Genomic DNA, 27,619 nt, shown 5'->3' with positions numbered 1-27,619 from the left:
TCAGAAACAAAATGTTGTATTCTACTGAACACATGAATAAGTAATGGGATGGGATTCCTGCATGTAACAAAAGGTGTGTGTGGCAAAGCATTAGTAAAGTGTTTACTAATCTGCAGACATGAGGTTTGTTCACTTTGAACCAAAAGGTTCAAAGACTAAATGCAAATGTCACCAATAGAGCTGAGCGTGAGCTCATAATCCAGCTAGATATCACTCTGTGGAGATCTCTGAGAAAATAAACATGGCATGTGACACTGAATGATGTTTCTTTTGTTTCATTGATTGTCTTAGTTGTTGACATTTTGAATGTGTCCATCAAAACATCTGCAGGACTGAGTGTGGGTGACTGGACTTATGTGTCACTGATGCAGCAGCTAAACAGTTCATGTGACCTCCAGCAAGAGGTCAAACTCTTGAAGGATGAATTAGAGACCGGATCCATTTAGCAAGCCTTTTATAGGTCAATTTGCCCCTGTTCGGATATTGGAATTGGAATAAAGTGTTTACCTGATGCCTACTCGTCGGCCAGGACACTCTTGAAAACGAGATGTGCTCGTCTCAAGACGGACTCCTGGTCAAATAATTTTTAGATAGATAGAAGATAATGTCAAATGTGCAACACGTTATTGGTTTCAAAGCATGGTTACTTTTCTTCTTTTCCTTTTTTAGAGCAAGACAAGCATGGAACCAAATGCAGTTCATAAATATAGAAAACGGTACAACCAGCACGGATCATGACAGAGTATCTTCCCTCGTATGAGACAAAACCCCTTCGTGGTTAGTCTGAGAGGACGGGTCGAATCCAGAATCACTCTGAGAAGTGTCAGTCAGAGTGGCCGGGCTTTTATTTTGAAACATTTGGTGTGAAAGCTAACTCAGCTGGTTCATAAAAAGGGCAAATGTAGATTTGGACTGTTGAGGCCAAAACGGCATGTAGTGAAGGGACTTCACGACAGGGCGAATGCAGATTATTTTATTTTTATGCTAGCTAGCTAGCCCAAAGGATTACGCAACCTTGTCTCCTGCGAATTACGTTCCGATGCAGCGTCTTCACAATGAGTTGTTGCCGTCACAGTGCGAGAGTGGAGGTGGACATTGGTGGAGCACACGGGGAAGTCTGGCTGTTGGCTTCTGGATGGAGGAGAGCACAAAGCTCCAGTTTGGAGGTTTGTGTCCCGTATTTAACTCAAAATCAGTGCCGTTTGCTTGAAAAACTTTCACATTATTTCTCTGAGTTCTGGTTGTCGAGCAGATGCTGCAGGACAAACACTGATGATGAACATTCAGCAGATTTGTACAATCCAAACCGTTGCAGGTTAGTGTAATTCTACAGATGTGTCGAGTCAGACATTTTGATTTATAATCCAGTCATCCAGGCACCAACGAGTTTCCCCCTGAAAACAGATTATAGATGAACGTAATTCTGAGGAGAAAAGGTTGTCTGAACAGCGGCAGTGTTTCCTGAGCGGCTCTGAGCGGTCCTGTTCATAATCTGTTGCTCATTGCTTGTTGCTGACTTGCCTGACACTACAGTATTTCAATGTTGAGTCAACACTAGGGTTGCACAGCAATTCAATATTGACGTGCCTGTGTCCGGCAAAAATAATACACAAATACAAAGCCATGACAAAGAAAAACCACATTAACAGAGAGAGAAGTAGATACAGACTGCAAGCTCTACCCACTGACATGAGGCAACAAACTCGTTGTGCAAACTCAACTCTCGTTTTCTGTTCAGGTGCTATTGATCTAATGGAATAGCAGAAACAAAGCATCAGGTGTTACGGCCTCTAGCGACGGTTACAGCGCGTTGTTTGATCCTTTATGACGACGAGCCGCTCGGGTTCTCCGCATAGCAGCAATCATATCATTTAAAAGATGTTTCAGGACATGAAATCCATTGTGTTTTGTTTTTTTTTAATATATATTTTTGCGTTCCAAAGGAGGCGGGTGGAACGAGGCATTGTATAAAACATGACAACATAACGAGTAGTTGTATTCACCACCAGCAACCTGTTGCCTGACCAGCTCATGTACGTCTACTCAGCGAGCATCCACCTGCAATTTAAACATTAGCTTTTGTTTCCAGGTGGAACAGGTGGACAAACACTCGTCAGAGTTGCACCTTAACGGCGGACATTCATTGCACACCGATGTTAGGAGCGCCACACACGTTGCAGCAGTAAAGTACAGACTCGACTATCGCGCCTCAACTAGAAAACCACCACAGGAATTAAACACGTGCTAGTCACACCTGCTTCTTAAAGGTTTCCAATAAACCAGAGGTTGGGTACCAGATCCTAAAATATGTGCAGTAGCATCTGAGGTATCGACACATGAGGAAAATAAGCTTCAAAGTGGACTCTCTAAATCCTTCTTATCACTGAAATGTGACACAGAAATGTGCCGTTTAATAGCTGTCAACTTATCCATGAATCAAACTTAAGATAGGTGGAAAAGAATATTTTAGAAAATACATATTTCTAATGCAGCAAAACATAAGCGAAGACAAAGACATACGTTCTTCTACTTCCGTTTGGAGACAAGGCGTTTGGTTTGTTGGCGTCTTACTTCCAATCAAAGCATTAAAGCAGACTGAAGACATCTGGATGAGGAGTGGGAAGACACGAGGGTCAATGCAACCAATTATTGCCCAGTTTGTGTTCCATACATGTGCCCCTTTTCACTCTGTAACTAGCATATGTGTGTCTGAACCGTCAGCACTTATTCTACTTCTACTGTCGTCTGTTCAAGGCCAGGTTGTTTGCTACTCATCAGACAGAGAGCTGACGAGGAGCCGAGTGGATCCCTGCCGAGGCCCTGCTCTCTGTCTGCAGGCTCAGGTTCATTTAGACAACTCTGAGATGGGGCGGGGTGCTGCTCATACCCAGGAGTGCAGATGAGTGGAAAGAGGGCCAGACACACATGCATGTGAGGTTAGCTTCCATCCACTCGCTGACATCCAGCGGGGGGGAGGAGGAAGGGGTCGACACCAAACCAACGAGGGGGTGAAGTGACTCCCTCCCGGACAGCGACATGCACTGCCTTCCAGTTAATCCAACCACAAAACTCTGCTTTGGTTCTCTAGAAGGATTAATGCTGGGTTACAACAAATTCTCTTTAATGTTATTTAAGACAAAGAAAGAGACGGAAGTAAAAACAAAAAACAACGACGACGACAACAACAAAAAAAACAACAAGATAGCATACAGGTCATGCAGCACAAGATGGCCGACACAATGCTTTGATGGAGAAAGAAGGCACACGAAATACGGATAAAGGACGAGACGACAAGGCACGATGACAGGCAAGATATTCGACCAGTCGGACAGGACAGGGATTAGATGTGGGCGGGTCTTACCGATGCGGTCCAATCGGTCGATGGCGACCGTTTCGAAAGCGCGCCGCATCATGGGGTACTCCTCCAGCACCTCGTTGAAGTGATCCACGGACAGGGAGAAGAGTCGGCAGTAGGTGTCGGCGCGCACGCTCGCCGTCCGCCTGCCTTTGGTGAGCAGACAGATCTCTGTGTGGCGGGAAGACGGAGAGACAGAGGACAAAGCGTGAGGCCAGAGAACAAGAGTGCAGACGGACCTGGAGGAGGGGAAATCATCCCAGCAGATTACCGGGTACAGATTACCATACAGATGAAATGAGGAGCCCGTCGGCGGTGCCGGCGCTCTCGTTCTCCTGAGATACTTCCTCGTTCTGCAGCTCATGGCCGCATGGCACCACGCAGGAGCTTTACAAGGAATACGACATGAACGCACCGCATCCGTCCTCCAGCGTAATGGACGACCGAGCGACGCGGCGCTGCTGTTCCTCCCGTGCAGAGGTGTGAAGCGAGAACACGCTGCTTTGTGTTACGATTAGATCAATACAGCAACACATGAAAAGCCTTCAGTAAGGACACAACATCCTGTTTCCTCTTTGTGCTGCACTATGTTCACACGCAGTACAGCTGACGGTGAACGGGACATCGTGGCTTCATCCACAGGGAGGTCGTGGTAATCAACCTCAGGTTTGTGCTCTTCTGAAGGGTCATGAGATGATTACTGGGGCTGGAAATTCACATGGAAACGTGTATGCATGAAAAAAATATCTTTAGGTTTTGTTTTCGTGAAATATTGAATCATTTTACAAATAAATCAAACCACCTGAGAGCTCAGAGACTTCTGAAACATGAGGGGTCCCATTGGATGTCTGCTTTCCTCCAAAGCAGCTAAAGTGAATATAACTCAGATTTATGGAGTAAAAAAATACACATTTTGCCTCTGAAAGTAGAAGTAAAAAGTAGAATGAGGTGGAAATACTAATAGGTAAGGTATCTCAATTAAGTAGAGTGCTTGAGTAAATGTACAGTAGACAATAAATCTAGATATCTGACTGAAAATCACTTTCTCTTAGCAGGACGCCGACTACACATCGTCGTCCTGAGGTACCAGAGAGCGATCGAGTGATTGCATGAACTCCTGTTCACGGTAAACAGCGTGCAAAGCGGGCGAATAATTAGAACGGCCGACGTATACGTTCCACTTCTGACATCGATGTTCTCTGGGTGTCGATGAAGACGAGCAGACCGATGTGACCCTCCTCGCCTCGGCAGCGTGAACACATCACTCTGCACGGCGCTTCTTCTGCTCACTTTCATGAATCAGCGGCACGAGGCCACGAGTTCACCGTCTATTCCTTCAGCCTACATTTCCTCCCTCTTTATGAGCTTTGTCAAAACAATAGCCGTCTTCTCGGCATCGACTTCCCTCGGCTTCTGTTTGGACCGCCGACGCCGCTCAACCTGCGCCCACGCACGGCCTCCTTTTCCAATCTACTGCGAAACTTCCATCTTGAATAAATCGTTAAATGTTAACTCGTCGTGATGACTTGGCTGTCGTGAAAATAGAGAGAGAGAGAGAGAGAGAGAGAGAGAGAGAGAGAGAGAGAGAGAGAGAGAGAGAGAGAGAGAGAGAGAGAGAGAGAGAGTGCACAAGATGTGAGTGCAACACTCTCAAGCTGTGGGTGTAAATAAGGTGTTAGTGCTGTTATGGTGGAGGAAAAGAGGCTCCCTTTAAGTGGCACCTCTGTTAACACAGGAAGAAACAGAGAAATGGAGACAGAGAGAGAGAAAAACTGTGTGTTGTTAAATGTAATTTCACAAAGAGTGGAGAAACAGAGGCAGACACACCAGCCAGAGGTCAAAGGGTCACCTGACGGTGGGATGTAAGGTGATAATTAGACGGCTAGGAGGAAGCTTCTTTCTCTGTGTTTGGATGGCGCTAGCTGCTTCCTCCTGCTTCTCTTTACGCTAACAGGTTGCAGCTGCACATCCAGCATGTAGACCTGAGCCTCGCCGCCCCACGATGGAGCTAGCAGCTAGCAGCTAACAGCTAGCGGCTAACAGCGGGAGACAAAGCTACGTTCGAGCCGTGCTAACTCATTCTGTCAGACTGCAATGAGCTCCAGTTGTGAGAGCGACTGAGAAAACCAGAGCTGATAATCAGCCGGCAGCAGGACGGGTCTGTGTTCATAGACGCTGCTTATGTTCACTGTTTCAGACACGTGTGTGTGTGTGTGTGTGTGTGTGTGTGTGTGTGTGTGTGTGTGTGTGTGTGTGTGCGTGTGTGTGCGTGTGTGTGTGTGTGTGTGTGTGTGTGTGTGTGTTCTGGGCTGGCTGATGATTCACTCATCAGCTGGCTGCTCTTCCTCAACTACTTCAGTGACTACTTTACTCCATCCTCGCATGAAGTCCTAGAAACAGCCTTTTAGGCACAACTTTAGAAAAGACTCATATTTAAAAACTCCTTCTGAAGGAAATATTGTCACCTGAAAGAACATGTGTGTGTGTGTGTACTTATGTATCCCAAGGTGTGTGTGTGTGTGTGTGTGTGTGTGTGTGTGTGTGTGTGTGTGTGTGTGTGTCATGGCCCTGTTAACACTTCACACGATGCAGTTTGACACTCTCGTCTGTCACCTAGCAACAAAGCATCACAGTTGACCTCGGGAGCGTTCCTGGATTTTTTGCCATCACTTCACGTGTCACACGCTGCCATGGCAACCGCCTCCCGTTACCCTCCTCTTGACACGGACGTGACCGAGAGAGAGAGAGAGAGAGAGAGAGAGAGAGAGAGAGAGAGAGAGAGAGAGAGAGAGAGAGAGAGAGAGAGAGAGAGAGAGAGAGTCCCATGAGGCGTTCAGGCCCGATGGGAGATCCGTGAGTCAACGAGCACCAACGTTACAGAGCCTCCAGTGAGTGATCCCATGACGACTGCGATACCTTGGCAGCAGGTGGGCGTGGCCTCGAGCGCATCAGGAGGTGCTTTGCGACCCGCCGTCCTGCTCGCCGTCCTGCTCGCCGTCCAGCTCATTGCTATGCTAATAGTCCCCCCCCCTCTGTGACCGTCTCGGTTCCTCTCGCTGATTTCTCATTCCAGCCACGGGTTTGGCCCGGTTGTAAGGGCAGTGTGAATCACAGCGGGGGGGTGAGGGGGGGGGGGGGCTGGTTTCAGCCAGCTGCTCCCAAAACTCTGGGCTCCTCTACTCGACGGAGGAGAGGACCAGCTGGGCTGAAGGCGACAGCAGGTGGGCCGGCACGGAGAGAGCACAGCAAAGAGAACAGCGCGGCCTTTATTATCATGACGGACACGACACGTTTCACTGAAACGACGTTTCACTGAAACGACGTTTCACTGAAACGACGACATGGGAACGTCGTATGTTCTCTGGAGGACTCGTTCCTCTCTTCTTTGACCTGATTGTGGAGGCGGACGCGCCTCAGTTCTCCTGCAGCGCCGTGTCGTACTTACTGCACTTAAAGCACAAACCGCTTTGTATAAGGCTGAATCAATCTGGCTTGTTGTGTGTGTGTCTCTGCACACACACACACACACACACACACACACACACACACACACACACACACACACACACACAGCACCAGAGAGCGAGCTCAATGCAATCAGAGTGAATACATTACGTTAAACTAACGTAACTAACGGGGAGTTTCCACGAGGATCTGTCAGGTCATGGACTACAATGATTCATCAATAAATAATCAATAATAAAAGAATATCTTTGGGTGCTGAGCAGCTGGCGTGCAGAGAGGTCTGAGAGTTTTTTTGGACTGAAAAGCGACGACAGAGTGAAAGCATCGCCCCGTCACCACCGCTCAGCCGACTTCAGCCTCCATTACTTTTCATGCTCGAGCTGGAAATGGCGGCGAGTTAAGCTGCTGCGGTTCCTTTGTTTTAATCTGAAATGGTTTGTGCCTCCCGTCCATTAGCAGGAGCCTTATTGGCTGAAGGTTTTATCCTGACATTTCAGCTTAGTTCCTTCATCAAGATCTTCTTGTTCTGGGCCTCAATGGTTCTTGAGCAGAAGATCTCTTGAGCCGTGAGCCGAGGAGGATTAACTGTTTGACCTGCAAACTGCGCGCGTCTCCCCGTACGACGCGTCCGGTCTGTGCAGAAGTTCCCCGTCTACACCGAGAAACAAGTCGCTTTGCACGCGTAGCGGCGTGACAGCCATCCTGTGGTTTCAACAAGCAGAAAACGACAAATCATTTCTTCTTCTTTTTTGGATTCGCCGGCTTCCTTTGCTCGCCTGCGAGACGTGGACGGCGGGCACACCAAAGCAAAAGTATTCTTAGACTCCTCGGCCTCCTTCCACGGCGGGGGATGAACTCACCGGATAAAATATGCACGATCCTCAAAAATAGGAAACTTAACTTTGCTTTTTCACATTGACAAAGTCCTGCGGGCAGATATTGTCGCGAGTAAACAGCGTGCCATACGACTGCATTTACGTTTAAAAAATGTATGATAACTGCAATGTTTTGGAGAGGGAATACGACTCGTGCCAAGAGAAAGAGAGGCGAAGACAGAGAGCAGAACGAGGGAATATAGCTCTCGTTAGCGCCAAGTATGTGCAGCAGGAGCTCATGGAGGGAGAGGTCATGCATATGTGCATGTACGTGAGGGGGAGGAACCCTCTGTGTCCTGAGGGAAGCTCGTCCACGCCTCGGCCTGCTCCAACAACCAGATGAGTGCTTACGCAACGACTGAAGCTGACTCACGTCCAACTCTGGCTAATGAGAATCCACAGCGACGATAACTCAACAAACAAGCATCAAAAAGCGAGACCTCGGGCGAGAATCACGTCTCGATAAATAACCGCACGAAGGCGCTGTGGGCGGGAATATGCGTGACTGGTGTTCCTGCATGGCAGCATACCCACATATATAATTCATGTCTGTGTCTCCATGTGGAAATCTGTAAAAGAAAGCAGCTCATGAATGGCTTCCCGCTTGTCGCTGGTTCTTGGTTCTAACCTCCAAAGTAGGATCCGTCAGTCAGCTTCATCTCCTTGTTGAACTTGGTGATGACGCTGGCGACGCCGTGCTGAATGAAGTACATCTTCTTGCCCACCGTTCCCTCTCGGATGATGTAGTCGTTGGGTTGAAAGACCTCAAACTTCAGCTTGCTCAGCATCCCCGTCACGAAGTTGGGGTCGGCGTTGGCGAACAAAGGCATGGTGGCCACGAGCTTACGGCAATTGAAGTTGACAATTTCCTGGTGGAGAGAAAAAAGAAATAAAAATGGCCGTTAGTGATTCAATGGTTTCCACCTACAAGTTGAAAAGTGAGCATCAGTCTTGACACAAATCCTTCATTTCTGCTGCTCTTCTCTGCCGGCGTAAATGATTTGGATGCGTGTTGCCGCTTTACCGCTAATGCTCCTAAAGCACTTCCCATCGCGCCTGAGAATAAACCTTTTGGCACCGGAGCCGGACCCTGATGAGTTTGCCCTGTGGAGCCGGCTGAGGGCCATCCGGTCTCAGCCCGTCCCCTCAGACCAGCAGCAGATTAGGAGCTTGTTGTCTGTTTACCCATACATCTCTGTTGCCGTGCGGATGGAGAGCCAGGGCGCTTGGCATCTGCCTCGGTGTGTTGCCCCCCCCCCCCCTCCATCCCTCCATCCCTCCACCCTCCTGGTGAGGGATAACTCTTCTCCAGTGACAACAGCACATTGACAGAGAGATAACCAATTCCTGGGACGTTCGCAAAGAGACGTAAGCTCAGCCTTCAGATGCCGGTGTCAGCTGATGCCACGGGGCTCTGACCTCAATCATGCTCCAGAACTAATGAATTAGATAGTAAGCAATTTTCATGGCCAGCCAGGAGTCCTCTTGGGGAAACAATCTTTGGCTTTGCCTATTTAAAGATGTGTCATATGGCGGGAGTAAGAGATGAGCGCGAGACAGAGGAAAGGAACCAGGGAGGAGGAGAGATGACAAACTGCATGGATTTCACATCCTAAACAAAACTTTGTTTGCACAATTATCTGTTGGTGCGTTCATGGACATCTGGAACCTGAGACGTCAGCTGCTGAACAGCAAAACGTTCAATGCAGTGTTCCTTTTCTTTTTCCTCCTGTCTGGTCGTGTGTCTCTGTTGACCAGATTAAAATACGAGAGATGATCGATTTAATGCTTTGTGGCAGCAAACAACGAGCGATTGGATGTTGGAATGTCCCTGAATGCAACACCAAGGAGAGCGCTGCAGGCGGTTTCTGCCCAAAGCTGCAGCCAATAGTTCACAGCGTTGTATTATTCTATTATTATTATAATATTATAATTATGAAGTCAACAGGTGTGCATTCACTGCAGGTTTACTGAGTGAACTTAACGTCTTCAAACTAGTGAAGGCTTCTTGGAAAGATGTTTCAGACACAGTAAAACTAAAATACATTTAAAAAAACCTTATCGTGACGTCTCAGCTGATGCATTTTAAAAAGGTTTGATCATCATTCTGCACACTCGGATGATTGACTGAAGGCTTTTCTTTAAGCAGCGTCACCTTTCACCTCCACAGCTATTTCATCCACCCAGAAACAGTCATGTGACTCCCAGGTGGTCAGAGATGCTCGAGCGGGCTCAATCTGGCACACCTGGTTGGCGGACTCGTGGAAGACTTGTGATAAATGACGTGCCAGAATCAGTTAGAGTACACTCGGGCTGATTTCACGGCCCCCATTTGGCCTAAAGCGAGTTGGAGTGCTTTGCTAAGTGGAGCTGATTCTGATCCCAAATTGACCTACGAGTCAAAACCCCCAAAATTGCGCCGGGCGCTCAGTGGCAATCAGCCCGACTCAGAGACCTCAGTCAGACTCGGTCTCCCTGGAAGAGGTCCGGCAGGGAGCTGCAGGGATTGAGCCCAGCGCTGCAGACGCTGAGACTGAACCGCTGCCGACGAGCATCTCTCAAAAGAAAACTTGACTGCAGAGGCCAAGTGGGCCTCGTGGAGGAGGCTACGCTACGCTAGCTGTAGCGCACCCACCAAACAAGCTGTGTCTAAATGAGAACGCTGTAATTTATTAGTCTGTAACGTGTACAGCTGCTCTTAGGCTGATATGATTCAGACAGGAGTTGGCACAAAAAAAAAAAGCGAGCTCATTTAGAGAAGTGGCACGGACGCTCGCATGAAGGGCGGCATTACTCATCCCGCTGTTTGAAAGGATAGTCAGAGAGCGGAAGAGGTGAGGGGAGCAGGTGGGCAACTAAAGACTGAATGATGAAGGGAGGACCTGGCAGTCGGTGATGATACACAACGTAACACAACACGGACACATTCAGTTATCTCTCCCTGACTTCACTGCTCTGAGTCTCTGGTATAAAGATAGTTAACAAAAGTAGACAATAATACCGCTCCCACCACAGTGATAGCCGACATATTACTCAAACCTCAAGCGACCTACTTATCTGATGAATGATCAGACACATCTTTTATTTCTAGAGATCATCAATAATCAGGCCGCATGTCTTCCATGAGCGATCCATTGCCCTCCATAGAGTCATTAGTACAGAGAGAACAAACTTGTTTTATATTTTCATGTCTTTCTGGGCGAAAAGACTGAACGAATGAAGTAAATAAAGTGGACTGGAGCTGGGACACCTAGAGGAAAGGTAGTACAAGTACAGGATCCTGAATCAGAAACACCACAGAAGATGAATCAGATCTGCACTTTGCTGCATTTTGAGTCTGACCTCCCTGGAAATGACTTTTCTTATTGGAGGATAATAATGTGAGAGGAGAAAAGGAGCCTCACAGGAAACACTTTGGAGACTTTTTTTTCCTGAATGAGTTGAAATAATCCGTACGACCTTAGGAACGAGTCGTTCCCTGAAAAGGCAAAGTAACCTCGGCGATGTGCCCGGCTTGTTTCCACCCGTCGGTCCCGTGGGCTCGGCCTCCATCGTGCGCTGCTGTCGCCGTGCAGACTTATTTTACCTTTTACTGGCTTTGCACGGCGGCCTGAGCCCGTGGGACTTCTCTGTGTAGTAAGTCATATCTCCCCGCGAGTGTCTGGGCGCGCTGACTTAATGGGGCTACATGAAGGATGGTCACGATTCCTGCGCTTCCTTTTCATTGGCTCTCCTCTCGTCCACCTTTTGTTTAATTACCCGTGTGATCTGCTGCCGTGAGGTCAGCCGGGGACTTCAAACTCTTCCCCGACTCCACTATAATCTTCAATATTCCTTCTCACATGCTCTCTTTGTGAATAATAAATGCAGTGCACGTGATCATCCGGCGTATCTGTGCTGATGACTTTAAATATTGGATATGAAACAAACAGCCGTGGCGCTCGGGCTGTTTACTGAAATCGAGGCTCAGGTGACGCTCGTGTGCAAATTATGTTCACATCTCCGCTGGCTGCTCAGTCCGGGTTCACCCGGGATGCTGAGGAGAATCCGCCGCGCCGGTTCTTTCCTCCTCTGACATGATCAGATGAGATGACAAGTGTTAGCGTTTCAGTTTCAGGTGCTGCAGACTTTGAAGATTCACTCTTCATCTCCAGGGAATGAAACTCATTCATGTTCCCGAACTAAAACCACGATGCGACAGTTCACCTGTCAAGAACTTTTTTCTGTTGTTTTTTTTTTACCTTCTTCCAAAAATAAACCTTCAAATGAACACTCTCGAGCAGATCTCCAAGTGTCGCTAGGTGAAAGGAACCGGCGGCTGGATTCAGGGCTCTCAGGAAGGAAGCGGTCTCACCTCTTTGAGCGGGTCGTTGAGTTCACTCAGGATGTTGTCCTCGTCAAAGATCTTGCCTTGGTAGCGGTGCTCGTAGTAGTCGTGGATTTTCTGCCGCATGTCTGCTGGAAGCTTGTGGAAGGACATGTACTGCTCCACCTGCTTGTACTGGGAAGACACAGAAAGCAGACGAGCATCAGCGGCTGCGCGTGTTCGTACGCGCAGCAGCTCCATTAAACACACAGCGCTCTTTAAAGGAGTGTGGTCTACACAGACAGTGTGTCTCTGTACTGAGGACGAGCTCTCACATGGTCACGGCATCCTGGCTGTGTGTGTGTGTGTGTGTGTGTGTGTGTGTGTGTGTGTGTGTGTGGGAGGCAGGTGGTGAAGGACAGTAGGAACGAGCTCAGGCCGGCGGCCGTGTCAGACCGAGGTAGCGGTTCTGATTATCTCGCCCGCGCAGGAAGCCCGGTCCGAATGGGCGACCGAGCTCTGATCTAATGTGAGCGAGGTATGGACCCCATGTCCTGGAGGGATTCACAGGTCACATGACCACGGACCAGATGGCTCACATTGCATGACTGATAATTATTGGAATGATTCCTCTTGAATATTTCGTGCCGAGTAGTTTTGATTTTAGCGTCTGCCGAGGTGACGCCGAAGGGATTCTCTCTCTCTGTCTCTCTGTCTCTGTCTCTGTCTCTGTCTCTCTCTCTCTCTCTCTCTCTCTCTCTCTCTCTCTCTCTCTCTCTCTCTCTCTCTCTCTCTCTCTCTCTCTCTCTCTCTCTCTCTCTCTCTCTCTCTCATGTAATGTAAAGTTCTTTGAAACAGACTTTTTGTGTATGAATTGTGCTAAAAATAAGACAAATAAGAGCCAGCAGCGAGTACTACGATAAACTATTTAATGATTTGTTTTTATTGAATACATAGAAATGCAACGAAAATCAAATTTAAGGTTTTGTTACTGTAAATTAAATCGCTGGTTAAATAGTCACTAATTGGGCAATTTGTACCAAGTGCTTTCAGGTCTCTGGATTTATCTCCCAGAGGGTTGATGGTGATTTGAAATTAAATCATAAGGCTATTAAAACCGTTATTATTACTGCAGAACTGAAGGATGGAGGGAATAAAAAGGATAAAAGCATTTAGTGGCCTCACGATCAGGAAGCCAGATGGCCTGTGACTCTACTTTTATTCTTCTTTCCTTACGCACGGCTGGACGGCTTCTCCACGTGTGCAACACTGCCAGATAATGAGCTGTGGGAACCGTCCAGTTTGTGGTCATTCACTCCATCCCAGTGGGAATTCAAACGCTACCTGCATCAACCTGAAGGCATGTATTGACCCGAAGAAGAAGAAGAAGAAGAAGAAGAAGAAGAAGAAGAAGAAGAAGAAGAAGAAGAAGAAGAAGAGGGGGAAAGAGAGAATTCTTGAGCGAATCTATTTCCATCAGTCGCTTCCTGCAGACGGGCCAGGGTCGTGAAAACAATCTTCCCAGACGGTCCAAGGCCCTGACACCTGAAAATAAACCCCGTCTCCCACACCGCCTCTGGGACTCACAGCGGACCGGCGGGTGAGAGCTATAAGCGGCCGTGTGGTCGGCTCTGACGATGCAAACACGGCAGAATGAGATTTGTCAGAGAGAGAACACACTGAAGTCACAAAGCCTCCTTCGTTAAGTCCTCGCGCCGCGGCAGGAAGACGACACCGAGGTTGAGTTGAGGCTCCTGTGCAGACACGGAGCGTGACAACAAGCGTCACGCCTTGTTGTCATAAAGACGACGTCATCTGTAATGTTCCTGGTTGATCATCTAGTTATGCTGTTGGAGAAATGCTGAGTCCATTCCTCCTCAGTCTTCGTTGTCTAAAGATAGTCAGTCCCACGCTCACATGGGACGAACCCTTCGGAACAAACTTAACCCACTTCTGTCCGTGCCGGCGGCTCCGCCTGTTGATTTCTGTAAAATGTGGTAAATCCAAATTAAATATAACTTGCTTGCGAAAAATAAAGGATCTGCTGCTGGTGAATGTTTTCCAAGATGTTTGCATGTGCACAAATGGATTTGATACTTATTTGTGTGTCACCTCGAGGCGGAAACGCTCAAATGTTTTTGCTCTCTCTTCGAGGGAATATACAGATTATATAAACCCGCTATAACCTCTTAATCTGAGAGCTTGAAAGATGCCGATAGGCGTTTTTTTGTTACCTTTAGACAGAGCCAGGCTGCCTCTTTCCCCTGTTTCCTAATGTCTTAATGCTAAGCTAAGCTAGCATCTGCTGCTGTACCTTCATATGTAAAGCACGAACACGAGTGATATCAATCTTGTTTCATCTAACAGTGAACAAAAGAAAAGTCCCGAACATCTCGAACCATTCCTTCTGTAACACAAAGGATCTACATTCAGATGTCATTGTATTTTTGTATTTGTCTTTAAGTCGTCCAGGTGGGTTCACGTCACACTGTGAAGCCAGCGGTGTGTGCATGAGCACAGATTAAATATGCCTTAAAGCAGAGCAGATGTGTGCTGGCTTACTGCGGGTCAGCGGCAGGTCACCAGCTCGTCTTGAGGCCATGCATGTTTCACACCGTCATTCCCCCTCTTCCTCTTCCTCTATAATCTGTTCTCTTCCATCGCTCCAAATGATGGGCTTGGTCTTGAGAGCATGACAAAGCCTTTTGTAATTTAAGTAAAACCCATCTTCAAGACTGATTACTGGCTTCTTTTTCCTTTCTCTTCCCTCGCTCGTCTCCTCATACACATGCCCTCAGCTGAAGTCTTACCTCGCAGCGTCATCCTGCTCTGCATGCGTCTCACTGTGACAGCTGATAGATGTAACGACAACAGCTCCCTGAACCGTCCCTGCTGCTGCGCCGCCTGCGCCATTGATATGCGACGCCATGCAGCAGATCTGTGTGTCTGCACACTGCGGCTCCGTTACCACAAACACGGCATTTACAGCCTTAGAGTTGTCAGTCCAACGCCCGGGGCGATGTCAAAAGGCTAAAGTGGAATGTAGATTAAGCAGATTTGCTGTGAAGCAGATGTAGATGGTACACTGAGCGACACACATGCGCTCATGCACAGAGGCTGCAAATGGCCGAGTGGTTTGCTGTGAGCGGCCCTCTGCCGTCTGCTGCCACGTCTGCGTATCTGGACATGATCAATCATGTAATTAGGTTTTGTTTTTTTTATTATTTTAATTGATTTTTTTTTCTTTTTCTACTTGATATTTTTATTTAATTATTTTTTCAACAGAAAAAATACATCACTCAAAAGGTAAGAAGAAAACATGCATCATGCCAAAAGGGCCAGAAGGAAAGAAAACACACACACACACACACACACACACACACACACACACACACACACACACACACACACACACACACACACACACACACACACGCAGGTAAATGAGTAAAAAATAAAGATATAATAATGTATTTATGTCAATGTTTAATTATGAATTTAAGCTCATATAGACACATAAATAGCTCCAAGCTGTGAATTAAATTCTCTGTTTACTGACTTGTTTTGTTTATTTTGTACTTAGTATGATCTCTGCCAGGAGGATCATGCGTGTGAGTAGATGAGTGTGCACCTCTGTGTCCGTCCACGACTTCTCCAGCAAACTGCACCATGTTGTGAGTGTTGAGTTCTGGCTGCACGCTGGAGGACGTTGTGTGTCTGCGGTGACTTTTACTTTCTCAAACGCAACTTTTATTGCCGGTTCCAGTCTGCTGCCTCTCCTCTCTCCTCTCGTTGGTCGCGTACGTCACTGCTTGTCAGTTGTCTCTCTTGTATTGCTTTGTGCAGTGGTTTGCTAACCGCTAACGAAGCTACCGGTACACAGTCTGCTGTGTCACCTCACTGTGTGTTTGGCTAACCGCTAACTGCTAAGCGCTAACGGTTGTACCTCTCTTTAGCGTGTACAACGCCTTCGAGCCAATCGCTTATATTTCTAGTTCTGATCTGTTATCAGGTTTGTTGTCAATCGCTGGTGATTATTATTTTGACAATGAATCTTTTTCTCAGTCTAACAGAGGAAACGTAATATTTAGCATCCATAACTCCGCTGATGTTAACTTCTAGAGAAGGATTTTAACTGGATGTGGCCTCTTTTCCCCAAGTTATTTTGTTTCTATAAATACGGCTTTGTACTATAATGATGCTGCAGCAATTAGCATTGTATTCTTGAATAAAGCCTGAAAAGCTTGTCGTCCTAATGATGCATTTGCAGCGCCATGGACAACAACACTGCACCAGAAACCACGGGGCAACAACAGAGGTCGCTTCTCAGATTCATGTGGATCACGCGAGCGGCTGCCGAGGTCAAGACAGCCTTAAAGAGCGACTTGAAGACGGCTCAATGCGCAGGAATGAACTGGTGTTTGTGTTTGGTGTCTGGTACATCCGAAGCCGAGGTGACTGATAGGAATCATGGCAACAACCTCCAGCTGGATAATTGAAGTGTACTTTGTGTATCGGTCCAGTCCTGCCGGAGTGTGTGTCCGTGAATGCGTTCACATAAATACAGGCGGGCTGCTGCTGAGAGCTTCGATTCTCTGTGTGAACCCGATTGTTGCTGACAAATGTGTCAGTGAGCTCCTGCTCCCCATTAATGAGGAGGACGTCATACAATGTGCATTTAATATCTATGCTAATGGCACATGACCGGTCCTGTGCTGAACACTCGGCAGGGGAAGGTGCGCGCCAGAGATTGCGACACAATTGTTTGATTCAGCACTGAATAGATATCCAGTGTAACGCTGCGTTCATAACCTTGAAATGCAAACGAGAGTTTAATAACTTCAGAAACATTGCGTGCGATAGTCCGTCTTTTAGCTACTGTTGAGTCTCTGACACTCGTACAGAAAGTCCTGCAGCGCTCCAAAATATTCTGAAATATTCTGCCTCAATCTACATTTGTTGGCATTGAGCCTTTAAAAGAAATGTTTCATGCCCATCCTCGCACGTACAAACCTGAAGTCTTATTCCAAAACCATAAATAAAGCTGAAACACTTAGTTCACCGACTAGTTGATTGGAAATCATTTAATATGTTTTAAGCAAAATCATTTCACATTCACTCAAACGTGAGGATTAGCTGAATCAGTCCGTCTGTGATGACATCATCTGTGTTACCACATAAATGTAATCATAACCGTGTCCTTAAGTGGATCAAGGTATACAAAGGAGGGCTGTAATCCGCTGCATTAATATATCATAAGTATCTACGTGATATTCTGCACGCGCAGACAAAGTTCGGGGAGTTGAAGTCAGGACCTTGCGTGCGAGTCGTGGCCATGTGGTCGGGCCCCTCAGCGGGATCACAGATGGCGGCTCGGCTGAACTGCTGGATAATCACCGTCCACGCCAAAAGGAAGAGGAAAATAAATCGGACTAACAACTGATGTCAGAGGGACTGAAGTGAAAGGGAAGACTAAAGCGTGTTCTCCGGCAGCGTGGAGACGGAGAGGTGGCCGTCATGTCACAGACCTCCTCACCCCGTGTGAGCCGACGGGGAAATGAAATCCTCTTTCCTCGTCGTCGCCTCAGATATTGTGATCTGCGAGCGCTCGACCCCTCGGCCCATGGAGCCGCTGAGAGAAGGCCTAATTTAGTTAAGCCTCGCTCCGACGAGCAGGGTTTCATTCACTCGGAAAGAGCGGGAAAACCCCCAGAGATTAGCATTTAAGGTTATTAGCATTACTTACCTTGAAAGGACAAAACATTACAGATATGCACCTCATGCCGAGCAGTTCATACATTTAAATCACGTGGAATCTCCATCATCTGTTTGCTAGCACAGTGTCACATGGTGCTTACCTTCTCTTGGTACTGCCTGCGTGAGGAATCCAGCGACTGGATGAGCGCCGTGGCGTGGCCCACGAACATGGCGTAGCACGTGGCCCCGACAATCATGCTCAGCATGGTGATCCACAGGTCGGACATGCTGACGGGCGCCCGGGCGCCGTACCCGATGCACAGCATGTGGCTCATGGCTTTGAAGAGGGCGTACGAGTACTGCTTACCCCAGGAGACGTTCTGCAGGCCGGAGAGAGAGAGAGAGGGAAAGGAGAGGGCGAGAGAGGGGGAGGGGAGAGTTACTGCGAGGCGAGGCCGGCGGGATATGAAGAAAGACTCCCGCGTTGATGGATCGCTGCATCTCGAGCAAAGGATCTGCCAACATACTCGACATGCCTCACGGCCTCCAGCGGCCTCACTGAGCGCTACCTGACTCCTCTGCTTTCTCTCTTTCACTGTGTTTGAACACCTTCAACGCCTCTCTGCTTGGACCGAGCCGGAGCAGAAAAGGGTCCTCCTGGTTGGAAACGTCGGCATGAAGGACTCTCTTGAGCTCTCGTGTGTGTTACCACCGCGGGGAAGTCATCTGCGCTGCGTGGAGAGACGCTTTGCTCCTCACAAAGTCACTCGGGCCTTGAAGGCCTTCCTCGCAATCTCTGGTGGTCAAGTGACACCACACGGTTGTAGAGTTTTAGGATTTCTTCCCACAGATTAAGAGGGCGCATTGTGTTGTTGTATCCTTCATGAGTGGTGAGGGAACGAGCTTCAAGTGCTCGTCAGAAACCTCTCTTTTACATGCGATTCTCTATAGGACTTCTGTCACTTCACAAGCACACAAACGTGCCACCGTGTGAGCGGATCAGAGCAGCTTTCGCTATCAGACGTGTTCGGATTATGTGTCGCACAAACTGGTTTGTTTCCAGCACACGCTATCGCCTTCAGAAGGCTCTGAGGTCGGACCCCTGAGGCCCCTCACCGACTGCACAGCGCTCATCAGAGACTATCACTGCAGAAGAGCTGCAAATGCACTTCCTTCACAGTCACGTTCTATATTTCTTTCATACACGCTTTCCCGCTGACGTCGGCCTCAGGAGGAGTCGTGTCTTCTGTGTTTTGACACCTCGTTATTACAGTACGTGTCAAATGTGTGGCTTTCGGCCCGGAGACAACAACAAACCTCGAGAGCAAACTCCAACCGGCCCGTCGAGGCTCCGTGTGAGAAACCCGGGAAGTTCCTATCTGGAGACGAATGCGACGGCTCTCGCCACGAGCATCGCTGTCGACTCCTCCTGTAGCTTCAAAAGTCTGATGAAAGCTCCACATAGAACATCTATCTGCCCCAAAGCTCCACATAGAACATCTATCTGCCCCAAAGCTCCACATAGAACATCTATCTGCCCCAAAGCTCCACATAGAACATCTATCTGCCCCAAAGCTCCACATAGAACATCTATCTGCCCCAAAGCTCCACATAGAACATCTATCTGCCCCAAAGCTGCACATAGAACATCTATCTGCCCCAAAACAGAACAGCTAATGAAAGAAAGACGAAACCTCCAGAAAATATATTGAATCTCTTTAAAGTATTTCTTCTCCTGGCTGTCACGCCACACTTTAATAACTATAACTATATATATATATATATATATATATATATATATATATATATATATATATATATATATATATATATATATATATATATATATATATATATATATATATATATATATATATATATATAACTATATATATATATATATATATATATATATATATCCCATCATGCTCACACTGATGCCTCAACATTCGACGCTGTTCATCAACTGGGTTTTAGTAAATGAGTAAATTCACAATTAATCATGTTCCCTCATCTTCGTGCTGATTATTATTATTGTTCCACAGATTGATTAGATATTGTTTGGTAATTACTTACATTTGCCAGCTTTAATAACACGTTTTGGTTTCTTCCCCATACGAGTGACCACTGCTTCCTCTACAATATAAGATGATAGTCCTTTATTAATATAGACTGTAGTGGGTTCAGCAGCAGTAGTGTGTTTATGGTGTTCACTGCTCAACACACACAGCACAGGCTGCATGTTGCTGTTAGCGTGTTAATACGTTATTGATTCTCAGTTATCCATCAGATCTCGCAGCACCTTCCTCCTCCTCGATGCTTCCTTCATTGTTATTCCAAGCTGAGGAGACCAGCGCTCACTGTCTCACCTCGATACCACCTTTAAAATCACTTTTCCTGGGATTTTATTTGTGTTTCACAACATTTTGTAGATTTTAGACTTTTTAAATTTGACTTCACTCTCAATTTTTAGCATTTAGTTCATTTCATCTCGTTGTATTTAAATGTTTTACATGTTTTTATTGTAAAGTGTTGCAAGGTGTTATATAAACAGAGTTCATGTAACACACACACACACACACACACACACATCTGGCTCACACACCGTGTGTGGGGTCATGAGCCCGAGGCGTCCTCATGGTAACATGTAGCATGTTAGCATGAGGACGTAGCATGTAGCATGTGGTGGTGGCTACACAGCAGCGTGTGTGTGTCTGCGTGGAGGAGCACAGACTTGTCGTTTTGCAGAATGCAAACAGCAAAAGCTGCAGTGACTCACCGTTTGTGTTGAATAAGAACAAGTTGCATGGAGCTGATAAACGTCTCATGTCACATCCCTGATGTCTGCTCATGATGAGCTGATGACGCGGGCGCTAATGGAGGTCTGACAGGAGCAGGTTAAAGCGCTCAGGCGAACGTTGAGGATGTTTTCAGTAGCTTTCCCTCCTGAAGTACCAAACCTCACAGACATATTCACAACAGGAACACGGGCGTGTGTTGGTGTCAGTAGTTGTGAGTGTGTCTGTGTTGTAGTCTGCATGACATCTGATCACCAGCGTTTGCCGCCTGGTCTGCCGCTGGAGCCGCGAGAGCTGAGATGGATCAATACAGATATGTAAGCAATGCATTAGAGGTCATTATATCAGGTGGAGTTCAAACTGCAGCTTTTGCTGTTGACACCGACAAAAGGTTTGTGGTGTGTGACATCACGTGTTTTTGGTTCTCGGATATTTTTAGACGCTATGGAATCAGAGGGTTTATTCATGGTGAGGCTGCATGAAGCTTCATGTGTGGTGTGATAACAGGTTATGAGGCGTTCCTGTGAGATGGAAACGGACCTGCGTGGCAGAGAAGGTGCAGAGGTCTGCATCCATGAAGACGGAGAAAGGTTTTTCTATGCAACACGTTGGTATAGCAGGTGTCACAAAGTGCTTCACAACTAAAGATAAAATAGCAGGTAAAAGACATTAAATGTAGATTTTAACCCTCGTATGGTGTTCGGGTCTGTGGGACCCGTTTTCATTTTTCATTAAAGTAAAAATAATATGGTTCATTATTTTTTCAAACCCAGACTTATTGGCTCACTTTTGATGACAAAACTGTCATCGACTGCACATTTTACTTTTTTTTGTGTTTGTGTTTCGATGCCAAATTTTTGATAATATTCTTCTTTTTAAATTCTGTTTAATTCCAGGTAAACTCTGCCCTTTAAGCACACACATCCGCATTAACTGCTTTTAATTACTCAATCATATAACTCTCTAAAACCCCGGCAAGCTGTTCCACACATGAGGGGAAAAAAAATGTGATGCACAATGTTCACTTTAAATGACGTAATCCAACGACAAGCTGTTCTCCCTGCGAGCGCACAGACGGCAGAGCGTCTGTGAACACATGACGAGGAGCTGCAGAGGTCTGCGGCCTGCCGAGCGCCACGCTGCACGCTGGCAGGAGGAGCGTGAAGGTTGTGCTTCTTTTTGTCTCGCATGTTGTCAGCCGTGTGATGAATTCAGCTTTCTTTCTGTTGTTGTTGTTGTTGTTGTTGTTGTTGTTGTTATTTGCTGGTCTCCCATGCGTTCCTGAGGGTTGTAAAACTGTGGAACCAACGTTGTCTCCAGACTTCCTTTTCCCTGTTTGAGTCGTCGTAGGAACCCCAAATTAATTCCAATACTTGTGTTTATTGTTTGTATTTGTTCAGCAAAGTCTTGGGGAAAAAAATTATCTCTGCAAAAACATCTCTTTTAAAAGATATTTTGGTAATAACTATGAACATCCAGCATCATATGAGCCAGATTCCCCAGAAATGTCAATTAAATTAGGAATAAAGAATCTTAATCTGCAACAATAATCCCAATCAAACAAAGCCTTGGCCTGTTAGGAAGGAGTTTCAGTCAAAAGATTGTGTCGCTCAGTTCAAAAGTGGAAAAAAGTTACGTATTTTATGTCAAAAGATTGTCTGAATGGGGCATGCTGGGTATTAAAATTGGCGCGGGAGGATTTCCGCACACGGTTTCCAAAAGGTTAAAGGTTAGTTGATATTTTCATTAACAATTAAATCTTCTTGATTAATCGTTTCTTAAAATCCCCTCCTGTGATATCAGCAAATAAAAAAACACCCAAAAATGTCAACGAACCAAAATGTACCAAAGAGTTCGCCGGGGAGCCACAGCTGTTCGCTTCAGGCAAAAGCAGCTCACTGGGATGGAACCGATGCGTTCCTCGTGTCGAGGAAAAAGCCATGAAGGAAGAGAGGCATGAAATAAGTTGGAGGAGTTCATGAAATCTTTACTGAGTGACTCATCCAGAGGTCGGGGAGAGAGAGAGGTGGGAAAGCAGTGGGAGGTCCACGGGCTGACGGCTGGTGGTGCACGGTTAGCTCGGCCTCTCTGTCTCCTGGTATCTGTCCGTCAGCCGGCAAAACCTCTCAAAGAGACTTCGACCCTCAGCTGCTTCTGTCTCTTCATACCAGGAGACCTGGACAGGAACAGCGAGCGCTCGCAGCACACACACACGGCCCTGCGTGCTCCTGCACACACACATATCTTTACCCTGAACGTGCAGACAAAAGGAACATCCCGCCACCCTCTCGGCAGCATTATCTCGTCTGGTGATTAGGTAAATGCGGCCTCTAAAGAGTAAGAAGCTACTCTGGGGCCATTAGTGGAGGAGATAGCGGCGCTCCACCCGGCGCTGCACCACTCAGCTGTATCTGCAGTATCCTCCACGGCCCCACGCTGCCTCTCAGACGGAAAAAGTACCGATCCGACGACAGAAACTGAACGTGACGCAACCTGACACGGCAGCGTGCACACGGCGGGCGCCGAGAGTCACTTTCTGTACGTCGAAGCGAACAAAACGGGGGAAATATTGTGTCAAGATGTTGAGCTTCTGGACGCTAACGCGTCGCGATGGTGCGAGAAGAGGAGTCCTGCACGCGGCTGTTCACTTTGGGTTTGGCAGACTGCAGTCGGCACGCAGCCGTCACTGCTGCATCCAGGCCGAGGAGACGCCACCGATCGCTCGTTGCACCGCATCACAGTCACTGACGCCGCGTCGGCTGCTGACGTCCAACTGGACCAATGTTTAGCTTCCAGTTTGCCTCGTTTAGGCAACTAAGGCTCAAATTCATCGATTACTTCTGGGAACATTAATCTCACACATCGACGGAGGAGAAATAACCGAAGGAAAGCTGGAAATGAATATGTCCAAATTAAATTCCTGATTGCTGAATTTTATTGGAGTTACTTTGTGTGAGGGGGGAGACTTTCTTTCCGCTGGAAGTTTCACAAAAAGCATTTCAAAGTAAACACCTGAAGCCAAATGTGACTAGATTCATGAAATATATGGTAATCCTAATCCAAGAAGTTGTGAAACTGCTGAGATTTGAAAGCATTATTGTCCCGTTCTGAACAGACAGGCTGTGTGAGGCTCTGTACATCTATATATAGGCTGCTCGCCTCAGCTGCAGTCTGAACATGTCACTGGAAACTTTATATCTGCGAGCAGCGAGAGAGACGTCTTTGTTTCGCCTCTCTGCCTACAAATGCTCTGGTTTCGTTCTACCGGCCGTCACAGCTGTTTTTAGTGGCCTCAAAGCATCCAGCTCACAGGTTTCCCACAGCAGGGATCTTCATGTGGGCCCTGGACAAAATGTCCAACTGCACTTAATGATAAATTTCAACAAATAATCTTCCATTGTCGACTTGTCTGAGCCTGCAAGATAGTGGCGGCCAGGTCGTTAAATACTCTTCCGTGCCAGCAGGCAGCGCAATAATTACCTACCTAGAACTTCTTTGGGTTGTTGTTGTTGTGCCGCGGCATTTATTTGTAGTAAAAAAGGTCAAAAGACACTCTCCTACAGCATGTCAGCTCTTTCCTTCGGAGGCCCTTTGGCCAATCCCCGGCTGTGGCTATAGATTTCTGACCCTGCCACGCAGGAGGCAGCCAATTAGCCGCCTGCGTGATCCTCATTTTGTATCGATGAGCATACAAGACCGAGAATATATATGTGATTCATTCTGAGCGAGACGGCCAACACACAGCACACAAAGTGCAAAGAGACGCTGACGACTAAACTCAGTGATTACACGCTAACGTGTTCCCAGAGTGACGTCCATCAGTGGGAGGTCTGAAAGAACATCTGCCCATGTCCGCGTACAGTTACCTGGGAAAACGATACCAAAGCAGATTGTGGCTGAAACACAGATGGATGATGTCTGTGTGGTGATTCATAAGACATGCTGGTGGGGCACTGGGCTCAGTTTGGGCATCGCATTGCCTTGAAGTACAAACAAGAGCTGGATACACGGTGCTGATGCTGAGGAAAGATGGCAGTTGCACCTCCAGCCCGATGCCTCCGAGCAGTCGGCGTGCATGTGGAGTGAAGCAGTGTGTTGTCAGAGAGAGAGAGAGAGAGAGAGAGAGAGAGAGAGAGAGAGAGAGAGAGAGAGAGAGAGAGAGAGAGAGGAGATGAGAGGGCAGGAGAGTTCCCCGGGCGAGCGTTTACAATCAGCATTACCCAGGAGGCCGCACACACTCCTACACTATCACATTGCTCGGAGATGAGCAACCGCAGTCCGTTTGACCCTCGACTCGGAGAGAGAGCAGGAGAGGTGGAAAAAGCTGGAAACACAGTTACAGAAGAAAAGCACGGAGGCGGGAGACAAACCCCAGAGATCAGAAACAAGGCAATCTTGCGTTTGGGCATCGGAGAGGCCAGAAATGTGAAGACGAAAAAGGGTTCTGGTAAAAGCGTGTAAATACTATGAAAAGATGAAGGTAGTACTGTAAAGTACTGTTGCGTTCACACGCTGTGCAGCAGTATTATCAGTACCTGTAATTGTGTAAATGTAAATGGAACCAAGCAAACATATCTATTAGTCTTCTATTAGTCTTCTTCTTTCCATGTGTTTTCAATATGCAAATGACATGCAAAAGATGCCAAATGCCCCCGAAAATAACAAACAAAAGAGAAGAGTGTGTAATACTTACAACCATACCGTTTAGGGACACCCAGCAGTCGGGGGGGAAGTCTTGCAGGAGAGGCACCAGATACTGGAGGCAGCCATCCCAGTGACACAGAAGCAGCATCATCCCTATCAAATTAAAGATTCTTACCACTGCACTAGCCAGGTCATAGGTCATGTGGAAAATCTGCCAAAGAGAGAGAGAGAGAGAAGAGAGATCACGTTTAGTGCCCACCTTTGTAAATTCAGACGATGTCATGTGCAGACAGAGCGTCAGCTTCAGATCTGTTGGTGAAACATCGCATGCGTTGGTATTTCAGACGCACAAACAGATTAAAAAGAAACTTAAAACGTCCACAAAAGTACAAAGTCACCTTTGAAGTGGAGGGCATAGTGCAGCCGTTTGGCCACCAGGGAATTTGGTCGCCACCAGTGTGTGTGTGTGTGTGTTTGAAGTGTGTGTGTCTCACAAAGCTCCATTATTCAACATGGCTGCCGTCCAAAACAAACCTGAGCGACTGAAGGAAACACACAGAGCGCAAAGTGATGCGGCGGCTGATGAAGGGCGCGCACACGCCCGGAATAATCAGCCGCTGCGTGCGTTTAAATGCCACCAGCGCGGCGTGGTTACTCCATCAGAGCGCGGCGTGGTTACTCCATCAGAGCGCGGCGTGGTTACTCCATCAGAGCGCGGCGTGGTTACTCCATCAGAGCGGCGTGGTTACTCCATCAGAGCGCGGCGTGGTTACTCCATCAGAGCGCGGCGTGGTTACTCCATCAGAGCGCGGCGTGGTTACTCCATCAGAGCGGCGTGGTTACTCCATCAGAGCGCGGCGTGGTTACTCCATCAGAGCGCGGCGTGGTTACTCCATCAGAGCGGCGTCTCAGAATAGAAAGCCATCAGCCGGGTGAGCGAGCGCGAGCGCCACGGGAAGCGGCTTCACTCGCGTTCGATCCGGGTGAAGAGAGTTGACGCGCGGCCGGTCGGCCGCGGCTCTAATTCCTCGTTAGCCGGAGTAGCCGTTACTTCTTTCAGGGTTAGCTGTTCCGTCATCACGCCGACGCTCAATTTCTCCTTTGAAAAAAAGAGTTAAATATGGACAAAAAGATGGCTGATTTCTGGTCGGGGGGTTTTGCATAATAAACCTGCGTAATTTTCCAATTTGTTGAATGGAAGACTTCAATAATTAGTGTCTATTTTAAGTTTATGGCTCTCATTCTCTGTAAACTGCTCATTCAGTAATGGCAGTTTAATTGGCCCTCGGGGGACGTTTCACACACCAGTGATGAAATAAAGTTTCAAGAGTTTCAAAGTTGTGAATACTTTAAAAAAAAAATAAGTGATGAAAGTGATGCGACGATGCCGGATTGCAATAGAGGTAAAGATGGTCACATAAATAATTATGATCTATTCCCATTAATAAGAGCAATACTTTGTTCCATAGAACAGTTATTTTGTCTAATGAAGCATCTTTTGTTCTACATCTCACTGCAGATCCAATCTTTATTTCTGCATTACCTTTTTATGTTTTCCTCAGTTCTATTTCTGGCTTTCATACTTCAGAATTTGGTAAAAATACTGTCGCTTTTGAGCTTTTGACCAAATTGCAAGGGCTACTTACTTCCTCCTCTCATGGGAGAGCAATCACTCCAGAAAAGAAAGAGCATGAACTTCATGTTTTGCAAGTAATCTGGCATAATTGTAACCCCCTCCCTCCCCCCCCCTCCTCCCCAAACCCAGGTGGTTAAAAAGCTCTTTGAATCCACATCTCTCCACGCCGATCCATTGTGTCTGTGCTCTAACCTTTCCTGCACAAAGGACAGCGTGCACACACGGACCAGATGAGAGAACGAGAGGCCGAGCTGATGCTCAGATCCTCTGTGTTCATCCACAGGGAGAAACAGTGCACGGCCCTCGCAGGCTAAAATTAGCCGCTAGCTTACAGGACGGCTGTCTCGATGCACCCGGTATCTCTTCTGCTGCCTACATCTTTATTCTAAATATAGCAGAACTCTCCCTCTGTTGGGTGTGTGTGTGTGTGTGTGTGTGTGTGTCTTCACATTCATTATAGTTTGGTGACATAATAGGAAAGAACAGACGCAGGGCAAGACGAGCACAGCACCGAGGAGAGAAAAACAAAGGCAGAAAGGTGACTAATAAAGGTGCATGTTCTTGGAGGAGACAGGTAAACAGGAAGTAGCTCTTTGGCCCTCGTGAATTGCAAATGATTCACACCAGGCAGCAATAGAAAAGAGACCGACTGCACTGTTCTCTCTCAACTGATGCACAATCCAACAAACACACCAAAAGAGAGAGGAGGGGTGGCTCGATAAGGTGACGTGTCTGAAGGTTGCGAAAAGGTTTTACAAATTCCCAGGGTGCATTTCACTTTGCTGGGGAGCCTCTGCAACCTCTGGGTCCCGCTGAGTCACAGAGGACAGAGGGCGGACATGT

General features: G+C 47.3%; 1 protein-coding gene across 1 annotated transcript in view; it reads right to left on the bottom strand.

Annotated features, from left to right (window-relative positions):
• LOC137784024 (potassium/sodium hyperpolarization-activated cyclic nucleotide-gated channel 1) overlaps positions 1-27,619 on the bottom strand; it is a 61,669-nt gene that overhangs the window by 5,878 nt on the left and 28,172 nt on the right. The window contains exons 3-7 of the mRNA XM_068574435.1: positions 25,190-25,351; positions 17,860-18,078; positions 12,050-12,196; positions 8,324-8,564; positions 3,362-3,526 (exon numbers count right to left, since the gene is read on the bottom strand). Coding sequence (XP_068430536.1) covers positions 3,362-3,526; positions 8,324-8,564; positions 12,050-12,196; positions 17,860-18,078; positions 25,190-25,351 — 934 coding nt within the window. The remainder of the gene's footprint in view (positions 1-3,361; positions 3,527-8,323; positions 8,565-12,049; positions 12,197-17,859; positions 18,079-25,189; positions 25,352-27,619) is intronic.

Source organism: Clinocottus analis, unplaced genomic scaffold, assembly GCF_023055335.1.
Source record: "Clinocottus analis isolate CAN_PGR_092001 unplaced genomic scaffold, fCliAna1.0.p SCAF_13, whole genome shotgun sequence".
Lineage (NCBI taxonomy): Eukaryota > Metazoa > Chordata > Actinopteri > Perciformes > Cottidae > Clinocottus > Clinocottus analis.
Note: the sequence above shows the minus strand (reverse complement) of the source record. Positions and strands in the feature narration are given on the sequence as shown.